Genomic DNA, 22,020 nt, shown 5'->3' with positions numbered 1-22,020 from the left:
TCAAGACCTTCTTGCTAGGCGCACAGCTCCGAGGCCCCCCTGCCCCTTTGGCACTGAACAGATTTGGCCAACATTTAAAGCACCGTACTAGGGCACTCCTCACTGTTCGATGCCTCCGCCAAGCTTAATATAAACAAACACATATGGAGAGAGACGCACAGATTCCCCACGCACCCGCTAAGATCTGGTCATCCTCCATCCCCACATGCAGCTAAGTCCGAGAAGGAGTTTTGTTCCTTTCTGCGGCCCCACTGCGTTCCGCTCCAATAAATTCCCGTTAGAATTTACTCCCTGAGAGCTATTGCCCGAGTCTAGAAGAGCCACCGGCTTTCTCAGGAGAGAGAGGTGAGCTGCTGAGGTGGGTCAGTATCTCCCGGTAACCCCGCCTGCAGCCCCCGTCCTAGGCAGACCTCTAGGTGAGCTCCCTCCCCCTTCGCAGCAAGTAGATGCGCCCCGAGTCCTGCGCCCAGGTTCCCCGTACTCACACGCCAAACTCAGCAAACAGAGTAGGATTGCCCAAAACTGCAGCCGCAGCCCCGCGCGCCAGCTTCTCGGGAGCAGCATCCTTGCAGCTCGGCTCTCCCAGCTGCTGCACGAAGTCCAACAAGCTGCCCCGCGGCCGCAACTCTCCGCTTCCCGCCCCCTCCGCCGGGGGTGGGAGATACTGGCTTTTCCCCCCTTCCCCCTCCTTTTTGACTCTGGGTTGGGCCTGCCCGGGCTCCTTCGCGGTTTCCGTGGGCTTCCCAGGTCAGCCGTAGAGTGGGAGGGGGTGTGGGTGAGAGTGGGAGTGGTCGCAGCTCTATGCACAGGGGTAGAGTGGCTGTTTTGAACCTGAAAAGTAGAGTTTGTTTGGCCGGTGACGCTTCTTCCAGCTTTATATAGACTCAATGACCCCTATTGCTTGAGTTCTGAAGGATTAGTTTTCACGTCCCTTTTAACTCCTTTGTGCCTCCTCAGGTCCCACACCCACGCTTTCAGCTTGACCCCAAAAACTCTCTTCCTAGGCAGGTAGCCCCAAGGCCTGAGCAATGTCCTGATTTTTTTTTTTTTAAGTTCACACAGCAAGAGCAACCAATCCAATTCACCACAGAAAGTTTATTAGAGGCTGCAAGGGTTAAATATAGTGAGGGGAAATAAGCCTGAAGAAAAGAGTAACTTCCTGCCTTCAAGGCGTTTACAATCTTGTAGGGGACTCAGTTATGTAGCAATCACTTTGTTACAAAAGAGAATCTTTCTATTAGGTGACATCAGGTCTTTAGGAAAAGCTTTTCTCAATCCCCCTTCATATTAGTGCCTTCCCTAGGAGACTCTTTCCCATTTATCCTGTATGTGTGTGTGTATACTGTTTACATATAATTGTTTTCAGGTTTTCTGCCTCATTATGCTGTGAACTCAACGAGAAAAGGGCTTCCCCCCCCCTTTCTTTGTATCTGTTTCATAAATATTCATTACCTACAAAACCTAACATTTCTGTGGAACTTTCTGGTTTGCAAACACTTTACAGTTATTTCATTTCTCATAACAACATTGTGAAATAGATGCTATTGTTATCCCCATTTTACCGATGAGGAAACTGAGGCTGAAAGTGGTCTAGCGATTTGGTACAGTCAGTAACTATACACATTATACACAGTAATACAACACATTATTTCCTTACTGTGTCAGATATATAATACTCATAGTTTGGGCAATATGAATAAATAAATAAGAGCTACACAATACTTTTCTTGAATTCCATAAGCATTGGGTTTACTTTGTGCAAGGCATTGAGAATGCAAAGAAATGAGATGTGAGACCAGAGTTTGTTTTAGTCTTTGTAACCATACTGCCTAACACAGAACCTGGCATATAGTAGGAGTTTAATAAATACTTGATGATCGATTGATGCTTATTGGTTACACTGTGCTAGGCAAGATCAAGGTTTAGAAAAGACCATCTATTAGAATTCCAAGAGACCTTAGAGGTGATCTTACTCCAAACCCTTCATTTTACAAATGAAAAAATTGAGGACCAGAAGGCCTTATTTTCCCAGGGTCACAAAAGGAGTAACTAGCAGAACCTATATTTGAACTCTGGTCCCTAGCATATTTTATATTACCTTATGGGCTTTACAATCTAGGAGAGAAATAAGACACAAACTACATTATATATTCAGAAAGCTATATTGCAACTTTAGAATTATGTTTGGGGAAAAAGGAACAAAGTGCTATATGAGCAAGTAGGTCATTATCCACTTGAAATCAGTTAGTGACATTTGAGTTTTAATTTTAAAAGATGAGCAGGAATTCAAAAGGTGAAAGAAGAGATCATTCCATGCATGGGAAACATATGGGAAAAATACATGGATTTGGGAAAGAGAATAACATATCAAGAGAAGGAAGCATTTGACATGAAATGTGAAGATGACAATAATATGAAATAAGAACGAAAAGATAATGCGGCACATGTTTGTGGTTGGTCTTGGATTCCAGGCAAAAGAATCTAAATTTTGATAAGGCAGTGGGGAGCTATGGAGGTTTAAAAAAAAATCAAAGTGGTGACATGATTATATCTATGCATTAAAAAAATACTTTTGCAGTGTGAAAAAAGATCAAAAAGGTAGATGCAGGTAAGGCAAGCTTCAACCCCAGGAGAATGGTAATAAAATTGGCACTGTTTATTAATATATGCATGTACAGGTATATATCAAAACACACACACATATATATATATACACATATACATATATTCTGCATATTCACATATATGCAGAAATTTTTGTAGCAGAAGTTCACTAGAAAGAACTCATTTACCATTGGATGAGGTTGTTTATTGTTCATTTTTGAAGAAGACCAGTGATATCAAGATATGCTGGGAGGATGTCTTGGTGTGCATGTAAACTAGATTTAAATGAAGCTGAGTTACACAAAGTAATTAGCCTTTCTCTGTCTTCCAGAGTCATTCAAGTTCAGTGGCAAGACAAAAATCAAGATGACTGACAATGACCAGGGGTACAATAGATGACCTTGGGTCTTTGATTAGACATAGATAATAAAGAGAAGGGGACATACAAAGAAAGATAGCCCCGGGGTTTCAAACATGGAAGGTTGGATTAATGATGATGCTATAAATGGTAATACAGTAATAAATTCAAAATAAGGTACAATTTTACAGAGAAAGATAGTAAATTTGGTTTGGGACACATTGACTATGGTTGCTTGTAGGAGATCAAGATGGCATTGTCCTGTAAATACCTGGGGATGTGAGTCTGGAGCTCAGAAGAGATAAAGCTGTATCTGTCATAGTTTCTTATACTATTCTTGTAGAAAAGAGAAGAAATATATGCTAGATTATAGTACAATTAGATAGATTTGGAATTAGATGATTAGATCCAAAGATTGCTATTTTTGTGACTCAATCCCAACTTGGATAGAGGTCTTCAATGCAGTGTCTCGTGTCTTTGCTGGGCTCTGTACTGTTTAATATTTATATCAAAGAGTTAGATAAAGATGTCATGCTTATCAGTACAGATGACATAAGCTGGGAGGCAGTGCAAACTCATAGGATAACAGGATTCAAAAAGAGCTTGATAAACTAGAACATTGGACTTCATCTAAGATAAAACTTAATGAGGATAAAGATGAAAATCATTATAAGTACAAGATGGAGGAAGTGCTTATACAATAATTTGTCTAAAAATGGAGGGGTTTTTGTCAGTTTTAAGGTTAGTATGAGCTAACAAGATAACATGACAGTTACAAAACCCCAAACAATATTAGTCTTCATTAAGAGAGGGATAATATCCAGGACTAGGAAGATGTTAGGAAGATAAATCTTGTAATCTGCTTTGTCAGACAGTAGCTGAAATAGTTTTTTTTAATCCTAGGCACCTCGTTTTAAGGAGCTGACAAGCTGTAGAATTTTCATGGAAGGGCAGGCAACACTGATGGTGAAGGGTCTCAAGATCATGCAAGTAAACATGAGTTGAAAGAAACTAGAGATGTTTTAGATTACCAATTTAGATTACTAAAAAGAAAACTTGGGGAGAAATTACAACTATGTTCAAGTATTTGGAGAACTATCATGTGGCAGAACATTTAGAATTTGTTTTGTACTCTTCCAGAAAGCAGAGGTAGGAACAATGGGTAGAAATTGCAAAGAGGTTAATTTAGGCACAATATCAGGAAGAAGGAAAAAATCAACTATGTGTTATCTGAAAGTAGAATATTACTCTCCTTCTATCACCATTACCCAATAAACTTTCCTTCTTTGATGTTTATTCAATTCATATATGTCACCTAATAAAAACTCTGGTAGCTGTTGTCCACTTATCTCCACAGTTCTCTACTTTTCTTTCTTCAATGAGTTCAGTAACTGGATCACAATTTTTTTCTCCTTCTCAACTTCTGCCCCTACATTAGGGGACAAATTATCTTTTTTTCAAATCTCTTTTATTCTTGCTTTTTAGCTGTTTACAGGAACACAAGCCTTTTCCAAAGAATCAGAATTACCATGGATCCTGAGAGTAACACAGAGTTGTATAGTGGGTATAACCAGATGCAGTGTTAGCAACTGTGTTTGTGTACAAGAATTACTTGTACTGGACTGACTGAATGAAAAAAAATTATTAAGGATTTACTGTGGATCAAGCTCTACAATAAGCACTGAGGATACAAATAAGAAAACCGAGACAGAGCACTGACATTTATGTTGTGGGAGACAACACATAAAATCAAGTTTGGCTATGAGTGGCAGAAAGGCCTGAATGTCCTATGGCTAAGGTGGTTGTTCAGATGACAGTGCCTAGGTAGATGCCCTTAAAGAGCTGGTAAAATAACAATTCCTCAGGATGCAGAGAGCAGAGTGATAGGGAAGGTTCCAAGATAGAGAGAACTTTAACATATAGTAGGATGACTTATGGGCAGCTAAGTAGCACAGTAGATAAGAGTATTAGGCAGGAATCAAGAAAACTCCTCTTCCCAACTTCAAATTCAACTTCAGACAGTTCCTGGTTGTGTGAACCTTCACAGATTACTTTATTTACCTCAGTTTTCTCATCTGTAAAATGAGCTGGAGAAGAAAATGGCAAACCACTCCAGTATCTTTGCCACAAAAAATGGATGAGAGGTTTGTTCATTTGTTTGATGCAATGGGGGTTAAGTGATTTGTCAGAATCACATAGCTACTTAAGTGTCTGAAGTTGGATTTGAATTAAGGTCTTTCTAATTCTAGAACCAGTGCTCTCTCCACTGTACCTATTGCATCCAAAAAAAGTCAGAGCAATATGAAAGACTGAAACAACAAGAACAGTGGGTAGAGCGAGGGACTTGGAAGTCAGGTTCAAATCTTACTTCCTATTTTTACTAGCTGCATAATCCTGGGCAGATCCCTTATCCTCAATGTAAACTCTTTCTTCATCTGCAAAATTAAAAATTAGGATTCTATGATTTCCACCATCCCTGTCAATCTAAATCTATTTTCCTAGGTGCTAGGAAGGCCACAGTTCATTCCATTAACTATTTTGAAATAGTGCAAGTCATCTTGTTAAAGAAACCATCATGAAATAGGTTCTACATGGCTCCTTGGATATGGGGCAGCAAAGAGGAGAAATAAGATGGGGAGAAGTAGAGAAAGCAGACCTTCTAGGCACTCAAGAAAACGATTAAGTTGGATTTGTATTCAGGGTCAATCTTAGTTTGAATGAATTTCCAGGTCCATGAAGGCCCCTTACGGTTGTCCCAAAGCCTCCCTCACCTGTTTTCTCTTTAATGAAACTCTATTACATAGTAAAAAAAAAAAGTTTTTCATTCCATAATTAGATACAAGTTTTATGAAATAAAATCAACACATTATTGTGAATGAATTTTAAAAGGTAGTATCAGATCCCTTTTTGAAAGAGAGTAGGTGTTTAGAAAGTGTATCAAATAGTTGCAGGTTCTGTTCCCCCAGTATCTTTTAGATCTGACCTATTCTCTCTATCCACGGGAAGCCTCCCTCTAGATTGGTGAGCCAATCATATTTTAGTCCTGTCTCACCTCATCCCTGGACCTTGGCACTAGGCCACTCACTGGCCTCTCTGCCTCAGATTTCACTGTTCCATTCCATTTTGCCCGTCACTGCTAAAGTGATCTTCCTCAAATGCGGAAAATCCTATTGATTCTAGCATAAAATATAAATTTGTTTGGCTTTTAAATCTCCGCATAATCAGTTCCAATCTATCTCTCCAGTGTCATTGTATTTTACCTTTTCACACTGTACAATCTGGCCAAATGGCCTTATCTCTGCCCCTCACACCCCACAGATGACCCTCCATTTCCTGCTTATGTGCCCCCTGATGCATGGAATCCACTCCCTCCTTTCCTCTTCCTCATGGAAACCCTCATTTCCTTCAAGTACCACTTTCCAGAGGAGGTTGCTCTACCTCCCTCCCAATCCCTGCTCCCTTGCTGACCACCTCAGATTTAACTACCTGTGTTTATTTTGAATATGCTTGGGTGGGCTCATGTTATTTTTCTCCAATAGAAATAGTTTATATTCCTTCAAAATAGGGATTGTTTCTTTTCTTTTCTTTTTTTTTTTGTCATCCCCCCCAGTATTTAGCATATGGCCTGGCTTTTATTTGGAGTTTAACACATTGCTTTCTTATTGATTGATTGATTGAAAGCACAGGAAACTTGGAAGGGGCAGAGAGGAAATATAATTTTAGGGTAAGAGAGCACAAAGGCTGTGAACACCAGAGTTTCATACTTTATAAATTCCCTCAAACTTCAACATCTTTTTACCTTTGTTTACACAAAGAAAGGTTCCTTGTAAAAATACTTCATGTTCTGTGTATATATTTGAAGGAAAATTATGGGGGTGGATACGTTTGGGACAACGGATGCAAAATATCTTTCTTGCCTTGGCCCTCCCAAATTGATTGGAGCATGAGACTTTTTAATGAGAAGGGAGAAAGTAGCAAACTGGACTTCCCAGGTGATCAATCGGAGATCAGTGTGGTGAAACTTCCAGTGGGGCACTTTGATTCCATTCAGTTCCCTAACACAATAAGGAAAAACTATTAATTTTCTAGTAGTGAGATTGCTTAGCCAAGTCTGGAGATGTAGATAGAGGCTCAACAGAGACGATCTTGTGGAGGAGAGTAGATTAGAATTACTGAGTCAGATAATTAAACAAAAAACATTTAGTTCGTGTTAGCACTATGTTCTAAGCACTGTGTTAAGTGTTGGGGATACAAAGAATGGCAAAAGGCAGCCCCAACTTTCAAGAAGCTCAAATCTATTTGGGGAGACATTATGCAAGTATGTTCAAACAAACACTATTCAAATTAAATTAGAGCTAATCAGCAGAGAGAAGGGCTCGCATTAAGGGGGTTCAGAAAAAGCTTTTTTACAGAAAGTGAAATTTTAGATGGGGAGATTTGACCAGGTGGCAAATATAAGGAGGACCAGAATCACAGGCATGGGGAAGAGCCAATAAAAATGCCCAGAGTTGAGACATGAAGTGAATTGTGCAAGAAATAGTGAGGAGACCAGTGTTACTGTGTCACAGAATGTGTGAGGGTGAGTAAGGTTACAAGATGGAAAGGTGGGTAAGGGATGGAAGAAGGAAGCAGACTATGAAAGGCTTTGAATTCCAAATAGGGGGTTGTATATTTGATCCTGAAGGTTACGGAAAGCCACTGGAGCTTATTGAATTGTGTGTGTGTGTGTGTGTGTGTGTGCATGTGTGTGTGAAAGAGAGAGAGAGAGAGAGAGAGAGAGAGAGAGAGAGAGACTGAGACAGAGAGAGACTGAGACAGAGAGAAAGAAAGAGAGGGAGGAATGGAGGGAGGAAGGGACAGGGACAGAGACAGAGAGAGATACAGAGAGAGACAGAGAGACAGAGAAAAAGAGAGAGAGAAACAGAGACAGAGAGAGAGAGAAAGAAAGAAAGAGACAGAGAGAGAGAAGAGAGACAGACCGACAGAGACAGAGAGAGAGAGAGAGACAGACAGTGACAGAGAAAGAGACAGAGACAGAGAGACAGACAGACGGACATAAGTCAGATCAACAAAAAGCTATTGGAATAGTCTGGTAAGGAGGTGGGGCAACACCCCAGTGGATAGAGCACTGGGCATGGAGTCAGGAAGTTCATGGAGTTCTAATCTGGTCTCAAACACTTACTAGCTATGTGACCTTGGCAGGTCAGTTAACTTTGTCTGCCTCAGTTCTTAATTTGTAAAATGAACTGGAGAAGAAAATGGCAAACTACTCCAGTATGACCCCAAATGGGGTTACAAAAAGTTGGACACCCCCTGAAATGATGAACAACTACAATGAAATGATGCAAAGATCTATAGTAGTGTCAGAAGAGAGAAGAGGGGATAAATGAAAGATGATATAAAGGCAGATTTGAAAAGACTGGGCAACGGATTGGAATTGGGGAGTGAGAGATAGTAAAAAAAAAAAATTAAGAAATGACACCCACATTGCAAATCTGTGTGACTGGGATTATGGTGCTGCCCTTGAAAATAATAGCAAAATTAGGAAAAGAGTAGTGTATAAAGGGAAAAGAGTTCAACATTTGAAAATGTTGAGTTAATTGGAGATATTTGATAGATGGGGAATATGGGATACTGGAAGTCGGGAGGGAAGTTAGGACTGGATAAGTGGATCTGAGAATTATCAGAATAGACATGATAATTGAATCCATGGAAGCTGATGAGAAAACTATATGAAATAGTATGGGGGTAAGAAGCTAAGAGTGCCCAGGACAGAACTCTACAGAACACCCACAGCATAATCTTGATGAAGATCCAGCAAAGAAGACTGAGAAGGAGCAGTCTCATAGGTAGGAAGACTATGAGGAGAGATTGATTTCCCAAAAACCTAAACAGAAGAGGGTATCCCCCCTAAAAGAGCTCATTGACAGTATCAGGGGCTGCAGAGAGGTCAGAAAGAATGAGGATTGAAAAAAGATTTTTAATTTAAAAAGATTTTTAGAAATTTTGGAAAGAATTGTGTGGTTGAATGATGAGATTGGAAGTTAAATGCTAGAGAATTATGAAGAGATGACAGGAAAGAAAGAAGAGACACTTCTTATAGATATCTTTTTAAGGATTTCCACCACAAAAAGAAGGAGAAATGTTGGATGATAATTAGCATGGATGAAATGAAGTTTTTTTTTTAAAAGATAGATGAAACATGAGTATGTTGGTCAGAAGTCGGGAAGCAATCATAAGACAAGCAAAGATCAGACAAATGAGAGAATGGGTATCACAGAGAGGGCAATCTACCGTTCAAAAAAAGATAGAATGGAATCATTTGTTCATGTAAAGGAATTATTCTTTGTAAGAAGGAGAAGTTCCCAGAAGACATCTGAGGGGTGTAAGAAGAGAAGGGGAGAAGAAGGAGCTCTCAAACAATGACTTATATTTATTTTCTAGTGACATAATCACTATGTGAACAAGGTTTATAGCTGAGAAGATGTGGGACAGGAAATTATGGAAAATTGAAGAAGGAATGAAAAGATTTGGAAAAACAGTTGTGGTTAGGATATACTGAATCTCTTAGTGAGGTGTAAAAGTGTTGCCTTGCTGCAGTGAGGACTCAATTGAAATTAGGTTTATAAGATATTTTTGCAGTGGATCCAATCAGCATAATTTTGTAATTTTTCTCCACATTTGTTCAACAGCACACAAGGGAGCAAAGGCACTAGATGGAGGGCATAATCCAAGACTGCAGTTTGGCAACGCAAAATTGTTAATAAAATAAGGAGCAAGGGACTTAGAAGAGGACAGAGTTGATATAGTTCATCAAAGAGTCAAAATGGGTAAAGAAGGAAAATGTAGCCAGTGTAGCCTGGGAAAGAAATGAGGATCTGACAGACTGGAGGTCATAGTGAAGATGGAAAACAAGATTTGGAGTGCAAGGCAAAGGGAGAGAGAGAGTGACAACATATTGTAATGCGATAAGAGAATTTCAGAGTTCATAAACATAGAAGTGGAACATTTGTGGGTTATGGCAAGATCAAATTATGACCATTTTTGTGTATAACTGAGTTAGAGTAGAGGAATAGGTCATGGGAAATAAGTAAATTGAAACTGAGAGATTGGGGTATTTGAAGGAATATTAATAGAATTAGGGCAAGAGTTGAGGAGGAGAGAAAGCTGTAAGCAAGGCGAAGAACTCATTGAGGAAGGAAACCAAATGTCCCAAAAGTCATGCATTAGAGTTTGGAGAAGATGGGTGTTGACTTCTTTCCCCCTAAACCCAATCCTAGCTTCTGCCTCAATATTAATACTTTGTCTTAAGTTTCTATTTTGAAGCTGAAATCATTGCCTTCATTTTAGGTTAGAGGAAAGATGAAAAGTTTTGAAAAACCTATTTTAGGGTACCTCTTAAGTGTGGAAGTTTAGGAAACCGAAAGCCCTGGGCTCTATAGTTGTGTTCTGTTTTCCCTCCCATCCCCTTCCTTTTGAAGAGTGGGAACTCAGAGGGGCATAATTTTTTTCTCATAATATTTTATTTTTCCAAATATATGTAAAATAATTTTCAACATTCATTTTTGTTAGACTTTGTGTTCCAAAATTTTCTCCTTCTTTTCTTTAACTCTCCCCTTCCTAAGACAGCAAGCAACTTGATGCAGGTTAAATATGTGCAATTCTTTTAAACATATTTCCATATTTGTCCCATGCAAGAAAAATCAGACTCAAAGGGAAAAACCCATGAAAAACAAACAAACAAAACATGAAAATACTATGCTTTAATCTATATTCAGTCTTCATAATTCTCTCTCTGGATTCAGATGGCATTTTCTATCTGAGGCATACATTTCACATATATATTTTAGATCCCTACTTTCTGTCTAATACATCAATGGAGGGTTCTTCCTTTTTCCCCTATCTAGTGGGGGGTTACTTCACCCACAAAGGGCACCAGATTTTGCAATAATGATTGTTCTTGGGGTCTCAATAGATGTAAATACAGTAAAAGCAACTTTATTCTTTAAAAAAATACCTACAGCATGCAAATGAGTTTCACATAGACCCTTTTTTTGTGGCCAAAACATGGCCAACAAACACAAGAGGAAGCATGATGATAGTGACTAAGGGAGGACTGTTCTTTTCTTAAAGGCAGAATTTTTCTCATCTGATTTGCTATGGATGAAACCCAATGTCTACTAGAGATGCTTCTTGACATTGGCAAGTCATTAGATTTTAGAGGAATTCAGGCCAGTGATGCACTAAACCTCCAGAAAAGGTGAACATAGACTACTGGGTCCATGATCATCTTCATATTTTTTTAGGGGACAGATGAAATTGAGATGTCAAAGCCTTTCAGTCAAGACCTTTATTATTTCAAATCATCTTCTCCCCTCTTCCATCTTTCATTAAAAATGACTAAAAAAAAAGATCAGACCCCAGAGAAGAGAATGTGGGAGTTGTTCTTCAAGAGACTGGGAACAGTCTTTTTACTTTAAAGTGTTTCTACTTTATTTAAGTTGTATGGTATAGTGGTTAGGGCAATAGTCAATGTCAGGAAGACCTGTTTTCAAATTTTACCTCAGGTGGTTAATGTTATGTGTCTCTGAATGAATCATTTTCATTTCTCTCTGTTTTAGTTAACACCTATTTAAAATGAGGATGTTGGTTTCAATGGCTTCTAAGGTCTTGTCCAGTTTTAAATCTATGACCCTATGACCTGAGGGGGGGTGGCCATCACTAGATCCAAGGTCCCTTGACACTTCATCTCAAGCATTCAAATCCCAAGCTGTGAGCTCAAGTATCATACATTAGCTAAGTGCTGAGGCAAAGAGGGTGGCTATTTTTAATTTGGGGCAGGAAAGTGTCATTAGAGAGGAAACATCTGTTCCAGGCCTATTGACTCCTGAGCTTTATATAGAGGCCCTTTTCATGGTGAGACTGTTTAAATACACACACGAATAACAAAAGATCACTTTCCCAACAACTAGTGACTTGGCCCAGGAAAAAACAAGACAAAGTAGTTCCCATCCAGTACTTCTTCCACTTCCCATCTTTGGAGTTTGTTTGAAGGGAAGGAGAAAAAAGAAGTTTTACCCCTTTGGAACTCAGATTTTCAAAGCCTTTTAGACCTTACCAGTCAATATACTTAGCTGGGACGGCAATGCCATTTAAATATGATTGGGCATTTCCAATTCAGTATTTTTGGAAAAAACCAATAACCTTCTCTCTGAAAAACTATTTTCAGGTACCATTTTCCCCATCATTCAAGTTCCTAACCTGGGAGTCATCTCTGACTTTTCCATTCATATGCATTCTGTCCCTTGCTACCCCTCCATATCCATCCAGCTTCCTTCCATCTCCACAATAGCTGATATTTATTTAACTTAATGTTTCCAATGTATTTTATATACATCATTTCATTCAAACCTCATAACAACCTGTGCAGGAGACACTAAAATCAGTAGCATCCCCATTAAAGAAATCAAGGTTTATAGTGACTCAGGATTTTTTGAATCCCATAGTCCTATCTGCTTCCATTCTAACAGCAACTCTGAGTAGGACCACAGAGGATCACAGATGGTAGAACTGAAAAGGACCTCAGAGTCAAAGTACACAGTTAATATGTCAGAGGTGGTAAGATTTAAACTCAGGACTTCCTAGCTACAAAGTCAGCTTTCTATTCTTCTCACTATTCTAAGATGTCTCTGCATCTCTCATTTCTGCTGCCTTCTCAATAACATTAGCCTTGATAACATCAGGCTCTCAAAACCTCTCTCTCCTGGACCACTAACATTACTTGCTAAATGGTCTCCTAGATGCCAAATTTTCTCCTCTTCGATCCATCCTCCAAACTGCCAAACTGCCATAACTGCCAAAATTCCTAAGGCACAAATCTATCCTTGTCAATTTCCTGCTCAAAAACTTTTAGTGGCTCCCTATTTTTCTAGAATAAAATTTTAAATTACCTCAGCCTAGGATTTAAGGACCTCCACAATCTGTCATCTATCAAGCTTTCCAACATTATCTAATATTATTTCCCTTGGTTTTGGAACCAAAAGTTAAATTTAATTACATTAAGGAAAAAACAACAAAATGTACATAGTGAGACAAAACAAATCGTACATAACAGATTCATAGTTTTATATTCAATCCTTTTTTGTTTTTTTTTTCTTTATATTGAAATGTCTAAATTTGATGATGTGTATTAAAAGTTTATAACATTCTGAAATATAAACTTAAAAAAATCGGTCCTCACTGAATCCTACAGCCTAATCAAACTGCATTCTTAGTTGCTTATTGAATTGAACAATCCATCTCTGGTCTCTGAGACCTTGTACAAGCCAGCCTCTCTACCTTCCATTTCTCCCTACCTATTGAAATCCTTATCTTCTCTCAAGACTTAGCTCAGGTTGCTAAAGCTTCTTCTAATATTCCCAGTTATTAATGGTCTCTCTTTCTTCAGATTCCTTTATATTTATGTATCTATGTATATACTCTCTCTTCCAAAAGAAGGTAAGCTCCCAGGGGAAAAATGGCTTCACTTTTCTAACACAATTTCCTGGTCTTGCATGCTTTGTTTTTGATCTGGACCTGAGATTCCATTAGTGTGGGATGCTTCTATAGAAACTATTTCCACTGACATATGGATAACTCATCTGTAACTCAGTATTAAAGAGCTGTCTGGAATCCCTAAGAGGTGAAGAGGTTCTTTGTATCCTCAGTGCTTAGCCTAATTCTTGGCATATAATAATTGCTTAATGAATACTTATTGACTGGCTTGACTATGGTCACAGCTAGTGACATAGTTTGTTACAAATAGAACTCAAACCCAAGATTTAACTCCAAGACTCAGTATACCATGCTGTCTCCCACATTGTATATAGTAAGCAGTTAATAAATGTTTGTCGGGGGCAGCTAGGTGGTACAATGGATAGAGCACCAGTCCTGAAGTCAGGAAGACTTGAGTTCAAATCTGGCCTCAGCCCTTAGCACGTCCTAGCTGTGCAGGTCATTTGCCCCCAATTGCCTCAGGAAAAAAAAAAAAAAGGTGTTGGTTGAATTTAATTAATTAATAATATTGTTGATTGAATTTATTGAGCCCCAAAGTCCTATTCACCTCTCTGAATAGGATCACATAAGATCACAGATATAGAGCCAAAAAGGACCTCCATGGAATCTAGATGCTTTATTTGACAGATGAAGAAATTGAGCTCAAAATCAGAGAGCAAGTGCGTGCCAGGGAAAGGATTTGAACTCAGGTCTTCTGACTGCAAAGTCATTCTACTCTGAGTAGGAAAGAGCTCTCCTTTCTGAGGGTGGGAAGATTGTCCCACCCACCAGCACCGTCAGTCTCCCAGGAACTCTTGGAACTGCTTCCAGACCTCTAGAAGCAAGGGTTACTCCACTGGTGGAAAGGCTCCCTAGCTTGGAAAGAGACTGGAGCTTTAAGTGCCTCATTGTTTCTCCCCTTCGTTCTGTTCCTCTTTCCCCCTCCCCATCCCTTTTCTTCTTCTCCCTTCCTGTTTCTAGTGGAGGATGGGGAGGTACATTTTGTTTTCCAGGCTCAGGCTGAGAGCTGCCAGAGAAAGGAGGAATGAAGGACAAGAACATGGAAAGGGCCAAATCCACGGGCCCTCTTATTCTCTGCGCTTCTCTCTGTGGAGCAGAGCTCAGGGTTGGAGGGTGTGAAACTGGGTTGCCAAATTGCATAAGACTCTAAAAAGATCCATATGTCTGGGCTGAGTGGAGCCGTTGAGCTCAGGGAGGTGGGAGGGAGGGAAGGGAGGATAACATCACTTACTGGACGGGGACTCTGCTTTCTCCTTTGGAAGGGAGGGGAGATTGGATAACGGCTTTGAACACATGCCATTGGACTTGTGCTGACCTAGGCTGGAGCATCGAGGGTGCCAGGTAAGGAAGAAAGGGGAAGAAGTCTGTAAACCCAAGCCTCTGGAGAGCTCACAGTCTCAGGCTTTGCTTTTTGCCTTCCATACTTCCAGCCAGGACAGTCTCCGAGATGCCATGAGTGCACATGAACATGAAACCATTTCCTCTGCCTTGGCTAGGGAGGTGATTATCCAAGATTAGCTCTCCACCACCAAGAGAATACTCTGCCTCCCACCCCCATCTTTGAACCTTCACTATGTAGCCTTCTCTGGAGTCGAGTACAAACAGCTGGTACACAGCTGTGAAACACATCTGGCTGGCAGGGACTGGAGGAAGACATCATGGACAATGGAAACCCTGTTGGCCATTCTAGAGGGTCATGAGACACCTCTCCAAAGACATGGGGTGGCTCCCCTTACTCTCTGCCCAGCTCCCAACTTGGGTAAATTCATTTTATCTTCTCTTTGAATCTCCATGGTCCACTTCTCCAGTTTCAATTAAAGAAGCCAGAACTGACTTTGTGTAGAGACACCAGGCCAAATATACATCTGTTTACCAGATGTACATTTTCCCTTGAGGTGGAAATAGTCCAGCTTCAGGGGAAGGGGGATGGGGGTGAGGATGGGAAAGAATGTCTTGGTCATGGAGAGGGAGGGAGGGGTGGATTTCCTTGATGTTGGGTCAACCCAGGGGATGATATCCAAATGACATTTAAAAATGATAGAGTGACCCTAAGTGAGATGGAAGGAGGAGTACCAAGGAGCAGGGAGGACTTAGAAAGCCCTCATCTTTCCTCCTTGCCAATAGACATCCATCCATCCATCCTTAAAATGTAAATTCCTTGAAAGTAGAGATTGTTCCATATACCAAGATAAAGTCAAAATGGATTCATGATTTAACCATAAAGGGTTATATATTATAAGCAAATTAGGAGAGCAAAGAATAGTTTACCTGTCAGATCTTTGGAGAAGGAAGGAATTTATGACCAAACAAGAAATAGAGAACATTATAAAATGCAAAATGGATAATTTTGGTTGCATTAAATTAGAAAGGTTTTGTACAAACAAAACCAATGCAGCCATGATTAAAAAAGGAGTAGAAAGATAGGAAATAATTAAATTAATAAATTCATCGCTTTATTTTTTAAACTTATTTTATTAAAAAAATAGAATAAGAAAAGAGAAAAACAGAAATGTCAAAGCAAAATAGAACAAAAAAGAACACTGTCATTTGCCCAGCAGAATGTCAGGGAGGATTCAAAATATATAACAACAAATTACCAGTTTAAGAAAATATATGTATCAGTAGAAGTAATTATATTCATGAATGTCTATCTTTACTTCCTTCTAAATTTTTCTTTTCTTTGCAACTCTTTTACTTTATTCCCTTTCCCCCTTTCATCCCAGTTACCACTTCCAAGCAAGCTATAGAAAAGATATATTTATTATACTTATGTAGATATATACATACACATACATACAACTTCCCCTGCTCTCACCCCCCCATCTTTTCTGACTCTATATTTTCATTCTGCTCCTTAACTTGCCTTCCTATTATTTAGCCTTCCCGAATCCATGGATCCCTCCCTTGTCTTCTTTCCTCATCCTTTGTTTCCCCCATCTTATTTTTTAATATATTTGTAAATATATGTATATGCATATGTATACATATACTTGTCTATTTTTTTAAAATTTTTATTTAATAATTACTTTATATTGACAGAATCCATGCCAGGGTAATTTTTTTTACAACATTATCCCTTGCACTCGTTTCTGTTCCGATTTTTTTCCCCTCCCTCCCTCCACCCCCTCCCCTAGATGGCAAGCATTCCTTTATATGTTGCATATACTTGTTGGATATGTTGCATATACTTGTCTATTTAACCCATTCCCAAAGTGAATAGGTTTTCAGAACTACAAAGCCTCCTTTCCTCTCTAATGCTTCTTCATCTGTTCTTTCTCTACACTTCATTTGTATAACATAATTACTGTTTTTACCTTAACTCTTCCCTAATCGTTCTGTAAAGCTATCCTTGTTGATGTCACTCTTATACATATGCCATAGATTTCCTATGTAAAAAAATCATAAATAATTTGTCCATGTTGAATTTCTTGAAATTGATCTTTGATATTGGTCTTATATGTTAAATTTTCTATTGAGTTTGGGTTTGGTTGATAGAAAGTCTTAAAAATCTGCAAGTTAGTTAAATAATTTTTTTTTATCATTTGTAGATAATTTTGTTGGATATGGTATTTTTGGTCACAGGCTTAGTTCTTTTGATTGTCAATGGACATGATTCTCGGATCTGTGGTCTTTTACTGTGACTGCTGATAAGTCCTGTACAATTCTAATTGTAGTTCCAGTGTATATGAATTGTTTTTTGCTTGTTTCTTGCAAACTTTTTTCTTGGATCTGGACATTTAAAATTTGGCAATAACATTCCTATGTGTTTTCCACAAAGGATCTCTTTGAGGTGGTCATTGGTATGTTTTTTTTTTCTATTTGTATTTTCCCTTCATGTTCTATCACTCTAGGACAGTTTTCTTGGATTATTTCTTGCATTATTGTTTCAAGATTCTTTTTCTGATCACAACTTTCAGGCAGTTCAATTATTCTTATAGATCTTGAGATCTGTCATTTTTCCTACAAGAAGTTTCACATTCTGTTCTATTTTTTCATTTTTTATAATGTTTTGATGTTTCTCAGAATCTCATAGCTTCACTGGCTTCCCCTTGCCTGTTTCTAATTTTCAAAGAATTATTTTCATCTTTAAGACTCTATATCTCCTTTTCCAGTTAGTTAACTTTTTTTTTTCATAACCTTGAGATGAACCGTGGTCTTCTCTTTTCCCATATTAAGTTTCTAAGGTGGGATTCTTTCTTTGGTGGTTCATTTTTTTTTTTTTAAATAAGAGGTATTGGTGTAAGCATTTTTAATCTCAGAGGTGGGGGAATGTTGCCTCTAGCTTCACTTCAGCTTTCCAATTTGACCAGGAACCAATTGCCCACAGTGCCCTTGCCCCATTGCCTCTGCATTCATCTGTGTGCTAGTTCCCTCCCACGCAGGGCCTTGTTCTCTGCAGCACAGCTGGCCTGGCATTTCCAATCAGCAGAGGTTCCCTTAGTCCTCTGGGGCTCAGACCCTAATCCAGGGGTCCTCAAACTTTTAAAATTGGGGCCAGTTCACTGTCCCTCAGACTGTTGGAGGCCTGGACTATAGTTAAAACAAAAACTTTGTTTTGTGGGCCTTTAAATAAAGAAACTTCATAGCCCTGAGTGAGGGGGATAATAGTCCTCAGCTGCTGCATCTGACCCTCAGGCAGTAGTTTGAGGACTCTTGCACTAGTCCCTCAAACTGTCCAGGATGTGAAAGTTTCTGTGGTTTCTGCTCAGGCATCAGCCACACCTAGCTTGCCCCAGGGTTCCCCATTTGGTATTTCTTCCTAGTTAGCCTGGAGGTGTTTGCAGTTCACACTGGTTAATGGGGAGGGAGGAGGACTCAGGGACTTTCTTCAGATTTTTTTGGGCTGTACCAGGAGCACTTCTGTTCTTCCTCAAATCTTCTGGACTTTTAATCAGTCTATTCCCTGAGGCTCAAATTGTTGAATTTGTAAGGGAAATCTGAAGAACTTGAAATTTACCAACCTACTCCACCATCTTCCCAGAATCTCCCCCTAAAGACCTCAATTTATATAGAGAATTGAGTTACATCTATAAGAATGCAAATAATTCCCCAATTGATAAATAGACTGACTATGAAAAGTCAGTTTTCAGATGAAGAATTAAAACTCTCTGTAGTTATATGAAAAAATGCTCTAAATCACTATTGATTAGAGAAATGTAAATTAAACAACTCCTGAGGTATCAGTTTATACCTGTCAAATTGGTAAAATGACAGGAAAAGATAATGATAAATGTTGAAGGGGATTTAGGAAAATTGGAACACTAATGCATTGCTGTTGGAGTTGTGAATTGACCTATAAAAGGGCTATAAAACTGTGTATACCCTTTGATGCAGAAGTGTCTCTACTGGGCCTATATCCCAAAAAGATCATTAAAGAGGGGAAAGGACTCACATGTGCAAAATGTTTATAGCAGTTCTTTTTGTAGTAATAAAGAATTAGAAATGGAGGAGATGCTCATCAATTGAAGAATGGCTGAACAAGTTGTGATATATAAATATAATGGAATACTATTGCTCTATAAAAAATGATGAGGAGACCCATTTCAGAAAAGCCTGGAAAGACTTATATGAATAGATGCTGAAAGAAGTGAACAGAACCAATTGTGCACATTAACAACATTGTGTGATGATCAACAATGGTAGACTTAGCTCTTCTTAGCAACACAGTGATCCAAGATATTTCTAAAAGACTTGTGATGGAAAATGTTATCCACATCCAAAGAAAGAACGAGGGATCCTAAATAAAGATCACAGAATACTATTTTCACTTTTTAAAAATTTGGGGTTTTCTTTTTTATCTGATTGTTCTTTTACAACATGATTAATGTGGAAATATGTCTAACATGATTGCAGATGTCTAACCTATTTCAGATTGCTTGCTGTTTTGGGGAGGGGAAGGGCAGGGAGGAGGAAGAAAAATTTGGAACTCAAAATTTTACAAAAAAGAGATTGTTTAATTTTTTTCCTGTGTATTCCTATCAGCTGACATATAATAGGCAGTTAGTAAATGCTTTTTGATTGATACCCCTGTATCTCTCCCCACCCCCCAGAAGTCTTCCCTGGATCTATCTTTTCCAAATTACTTTTCCTACATTTTTGATTCTCTAAAACAAAGTGTTAAATACTTCACCAGCAATAGTGAAACTTGCAACACTCCCTACTCTAGCCTGAATTAGGTTGAAATATACTTGAGGGAGCAACTACATGTCTCTGTATATGGAGCACCAGCCCTGGAGTCAGGAGGGCCAGAGTTCAAATACACTCTCAGGTACCTGACACTTAACCAGCCTTGTAGTCCTAAACAAATCACTTAACCCCAATGGCCTCAGCAAAAAAAATAAAAAGTAATTCAGAAATAATTAGCAAAATAAATAGAAATACAATGAAATACAGACAGTGTTAATATAAGGTTTTCCAAGTCAAAATATGATCTTCAGGGGGATTCTTATGAAAGGTTCCCTGTTTCTATTTGAGTTTGACGCCACTTCTATAAAGCTAGATCCCAACCAAGCTAAAGAGGGAAAGAGAATTCTTGTGTTACATGTTGCCTGCAGAATGCAATTTCAGATTGGTGGAAAGGATAATGATACAACTTCTCATGACTACATAAGAGGCTAAACTGGTGTGAGAGATTTGGAGAGGAGAGACATTCTTGATTCCTTCTTTAAGAGGAGACATGCATGGTTCCACACTTCTTTGGAGTTTGATTCCAAGCGCCTGGGAAAGGAGAGAAACAGACTTTGGAAAGTAAGCATATAGGCCAACCTCAACATGTTTCTGTTTATTTCTTTGCATAATTTGATGTGTGTGACTTTAATTTCTGTACTATTTGTTTGAACACATAGATTTATTCACTATTTACTATTTGTGATGGTCTTTTGTCTAACAGCATTTGGTGAAAAAAGACCAAGACAGTGGATTTTAGTTTAGCATACTCTTCCTCTTTAAGGGACAGTTATTGAATAAAGTTAAAAAAAAAAAACTTTTTACTTTTGAATTTAAAAGTCATATCTCTAGACCAGCAATATTTATAGTTGGGGGGAACATAATTCAAAGCAACCCTCTTTAAAGAAAATATATAGCTGCTCTTATGGCCCATTTCTTAGCATATGGTAGCAGGAATCACAACCTCCCTTGAAAAAGAAATGATTAAAATTTCAAAGATATCTACTAATGCCTTCCCTAGAACTAACTGAGGTAATCCATGTGGACATACATAATCTGAATCACCAGCACACACATGCACACAAACACTTTACATTTTTAATGTTTATATACTAGCTGTTTTTGTTAGGATTGTATCTGTGTTTTCATTGGAGTGAGAAATTACTAATGCAGACTAACCTACCCCCCCCCCACCTTTCCTGTCCTCTTTTCACCTTTCTCTCCAACATGTACTCTTTGATCCAGTGACACAGCCCTCTTAGAAATTCCACCAACAAGACATTCCATCTTCAAATTTTCTCTGGCTGGCCCCATGCCTGAAATTCTGTCCTTCCTCTGTTCTAACTATTGACCTCCCTGGTTACCTTAAAGTTCCAATTAAAATTCCCTCCCTCCTATAGGGAGCCTTTCTTTAACCCCTCAATTCCATTGCTTTCCCTCTGCTAATTATTTTTTATTTATCCTGTATATAGTTTGCTTTGTATATATTTATTGTCTCATCCAATGGATTCCAAGCTTCTTGAGTGCAGGTATTATCCTTTGCCTCTTTGTGTATATCCCTGCACTTAGCACAGTGCCTGGTATACCCTAGGTGCTTCATAAATGTTTCCTGATTGATCACTGATTTTGTCTAGTCTTAAGGTATTACTGTCTTAGAGGCTTAAGAGTCAACTGACTGGGGCCCCAAATGGTTAAATTATTTGCCCAGGATCACATAGAAAGCAGATGTCATGATTGGAGTCTGAACCCCAGACTCTATCCTCTATGGTCCCATCTACCTCTTATCTTATGTTTCTAATACATTACTTTGTAGTTTTGCCTTGTAAGACTTCTTGAACCCCTGTGTATTTTGTCTCCCTAACCATGTTTCTGAGAACAGGTAATGAATGGATGCTTATCCTCCCTTGCTCTCCCTAACCTGGTTGCAGAGGACTCAGGCTGGTTGAGTTCCAATAGCCAGAGTCAAGCATGTGTGTGTGGGGGTAGGCTGGGAGAGAGCCCGGACGACTGGCCATGGGGGTGAGCTTGGGGGAGGGGTCAGACTCTCCCAGCCCCGTGTGAAAGCAGTCCAAGGCCGACAGGGGAAGCAGCCGGAGTGGGTGGTCAGTTCCTGTCTTTGACCCTTAGGGCAGCGCCCACAGCTCCTGCTGGTCTCCCACACCTTGGCTAAGAATAGCTCCCTTCTTTCCTTCCAGCCTCCACGGGCCCTCCCCTGGGAAGCCTGAGGGGGGAGAGCTGAAGTGTCCAGGCTGTCCCCTTCCTGCCATTCTCTCCTCCAACCTTAGAGATCAAAGCTGCATCTCCATTGTAGCCTGCTGCCTAACCCTCCCCCAGAAGCA

The 22,020-nt window shown here is 39.2% G+C and overlaps 1 protein-coding gene across 3 annotated transcripts in view; it reads right to left on the bottom strand.

The window, feature by feature from the left end:
• CD34 (CD34 molecule) overlaps window positions 1-659 on the bottom strand; it is a 34,179-nt gene extending 33,520 nt beyond the window's left edge. The window contains exon 1 of one of the 3 annotated variants that reach the window (XM_051998467.1): window positions 486-659. In XM_051998467.1, the coding sequence (XP_051854427.1) occupies window positions 486-564 (79 nt within the window). In that variant the 5' untranslated portion in view covers window positions 565-659. The remainder of the gene's footprint in view (window positions 1-485) is intronic. The other 2 variants (XM_051998466.1, XM_051998465.1) reach the window with 2 other exon arrangements.
• Between the last annotated feature and the right edge of the window lie 21,361 nt (window positions 660-22,020).

Source organism: Antechinus flavipes, chromosome 4, assembly GCF_016432865.1.
Source record: "Antechinus flavipes isolate AdamAnt ecotype Samford, QLD, Australia chromosome 4, AdamAnt_v2, whole genome shotgun sequence".
NCBI lineage: Eukaryota > Metazoa > Chordata > Mammalia > Dasyuromorphia > Dasyuridae > Antechinus > Antechinus flavipes.
This window is presented reverse-complemented; position numbering and strand designations above follow the sequence as displayed.